The 2,460-nt window shown below is 50.2% G+C and overlaps 1 protein-coding gene across 1 annotated transcript; it reads right to left on the bottom strand.

Moving 5' to 3' along the window:
• Nucleotides 1-1,299: 1,299 nt before the first annotated feature.
• On the bottom strand, nucleotides 1,300-1,794 carry cited1 (Cbp/p300-interacting transactivator, with Glu/Asp-rich carboxy-terminal domain, 1). Its single transcript, XM_072458852.1, has one exon. It carries the CDS (start codon nucleotides 1,750-1,752, stop codon nucleotides 1,300-1,302), a length of 453 nt encoding a protein of 150 aa, XP_072314953.1. The 5' UTR covers nucleotides 1,753-1,794.
• Between the last annotated feature and the right edge of the window lie 666 nt (nucleotides 1,795-2,460).

The raw sequence follows: 2,460 nt of genomic DNA, 5'->3' as shown, positions 1-2,460 counted from the left end.
ATAAAGGTGTATTTTATTGAGTCGTGACGGGTTTTTATCTTAAACTTGTGCTGCTTTGATTAAGAAACGAATATAAACGTGTTTGTTTGTTTGTTTGTTTGTTTGTTGAACAAAGGCTGTGATTGGTCAGATCCACCACAAGAGGGCAGTATGCACCAGAGGCCGATTCTCTTTTCTTATTGTGCAAGAAAAATGATTGACAAATACAGTCCGTGTGGATCAGGCACGTTTTTAATGTTTAATATTTAATGCTGTTTCTTATTTTTCAGACAAAAACAACCCAACACAACAACACATTAGCTTTAAACTGCGACACAAACACGTGAAATGATCTTTTAAAGTTTTTATTTCTGTCGATCTGGAGAAAAACACAAAAGCATTGCGTCTTTTACACAGAAAGAATCAGAATAAGATATAAAAGTGCATGAAATCATCTTCATAAGTACATTTAATGATATAAAACACACGGACAAGACGCGTCAGTGTAGTCGCCATGGAAACTGAGAAATGACATGTTTGTGCTTTAATTTAAGACATTTCACTTGATTTTAAGTCTCCACACGCCTGAGGACTTCTCCACACGCCTGAGGACATCTCCACACGCCTGAGGACATCTCCACACGCCTGAGGACATCTCCACACGCCTGAGGACATCTCCACACGCCTGAGGACTTCTCCACACGCCTGAGGACTTCTCCACACGCCTGAGGACATCTCCACACGCCTGAGGACTTCTCCACACGCCTGAGGACATCTCCACACGCCTGAGGACATCTCCACACGCCTGAGGACCTCTCCACACGCCTGAGGACTTCTCCACACGCCTGAAGACTTCTCCACACGCCTGAGGACATCTCCACACGCCTGAGGACCTCTCCACACGCCTGAGGACTTCTCCACACGCCTGAAGACTTCTCCACACGCCTGAGGACATCTCCACACGCCTGAGGACCTCTCCACACGCCTGAGGACTTCTCCACACGCCTGAGGACATCTCCACACGCCTGAGGACATCTCCACACGCCTGAGGACATCTCCACACGCCTGAGGACTTCTCCACACGCCTGAGGACATCTCCACACGCCTGAGGACCTCTCCACACGCCTGAGGACATCTCCACACGCCTGAGGACTTCTCCACACGCCTGAGGACATCTCCACACGCCTGAGGACCTCTCCACACGCCTGAGGACCTCTCCACACGCCTGAGGACCTCTCCACACGCCTGAGGACTTCTCCACACGCCTGAGGACCTCTCCACACGCCTGAGGACATCTCCACACGCCTGAGGACATCTCCTTCAGCATCCGGCTGGAGCATCGCTCATGAAGTCAAACTCATTCTGCCCGAGCCAGAGTTCAGGAAGCTCATTATTCCGATCCAAACCCAGCTCCATGACCAGCGACATGAGAACCTCCTCGTCCACCACGTCCAAGTCCATCGCTGCTTGCTTCTGGTTGGCCGTCCCCGTGCCGGTCCCGCCCCCGGCGGGGAAGCCTCTGTGCGGCGCCAGGACGTTCTGCTTAAGGTTCTGGTTCTGGTTCTGGTAATGCGAGTTGAGCTTCTGGAGCTGCATGCTGGCGATGAGGTGAGGCGAGGTGCTCTGGAGGCAGAACGGCACGACTGCGGCGGAAGACCGAGGAGACGAGGACAGAGGAGACGAGGACAGAGGAGACGAGGACAGAGGAGACGAGGACAGAGGAGACGAGCTTGTGTCCTTCATTGTTGAGCGACGCAGCAGGAGCGAGGTCATCACCAGAACAACCTGAAACAGAGAAGAGACAGTTGAGTCCAGACGAGGCGCCGTGTTCTCTTTTCCCGCTCTGACTTGGGAGTGAGAGGAGAATGGGAGGAGCAAGGGAGGAGCATGGGAGGAGCATGGGAGGAGCATGGGAGGAGCATGATGAGGCCCATGATGAGGAACATGAGAGTAACATGATGAGAGGAACATGATGAGGAACATGATGAGAGGAAAATGATGAGGAACATGATGAGAGGAACATGATGAGAGGAACATGATGAGAGGAACATGATGAGAGGAACATGAGAGGAACATGATGAGGAACATGAGAGGAACATGATGAGAGGAACATGATGAGAGGAACATCATGAGAGGAACATGAGAGGAACATGATGAGAGAAACATGAGAGGAACATGATGAGGAACATTATGAGGAACATGATGAGAGGAACATGATGAAAGGAACATGATGAGAGGAACATGATGAGAGGAACATGAGAGGAACATGATGAGAGGAACATGATGAGAGGAACATGATGAGAGGAACATGAGAGGAACATGATGAGAGGAACATGAGAGGAACATGAGAGGAACATGATGAGAGGAACATGAGAGGAACATGATGAGGAACATGATGAGAGGAACATGATGAGAGGAACATGAGAGGAACATGATGAGGAACATGATGAGAGGAACATGAGAGGAACATGATGAGAGGAA

Source organism: Eucyclogobius newberryi, unplaced genomic scaffold (assembly GCF_026437365.1).
Source record: "Eucyclogobius newberryi isolate DKJ021-1_F unplaced genomic scaffold, fEucNew1.0.hap1 SCAF_22, whole genome shotgun sequence".
Lineage (NCBI taxonomy): Eukaryota > Metazoa > Chordata > Actinopteri > Gobiiformes > Gobiidae > Eucyclogobius > Eucyclogobius newberryi.
This window is presented reverse-complemented; position numbering and strand designations above follow the sequence as displayed.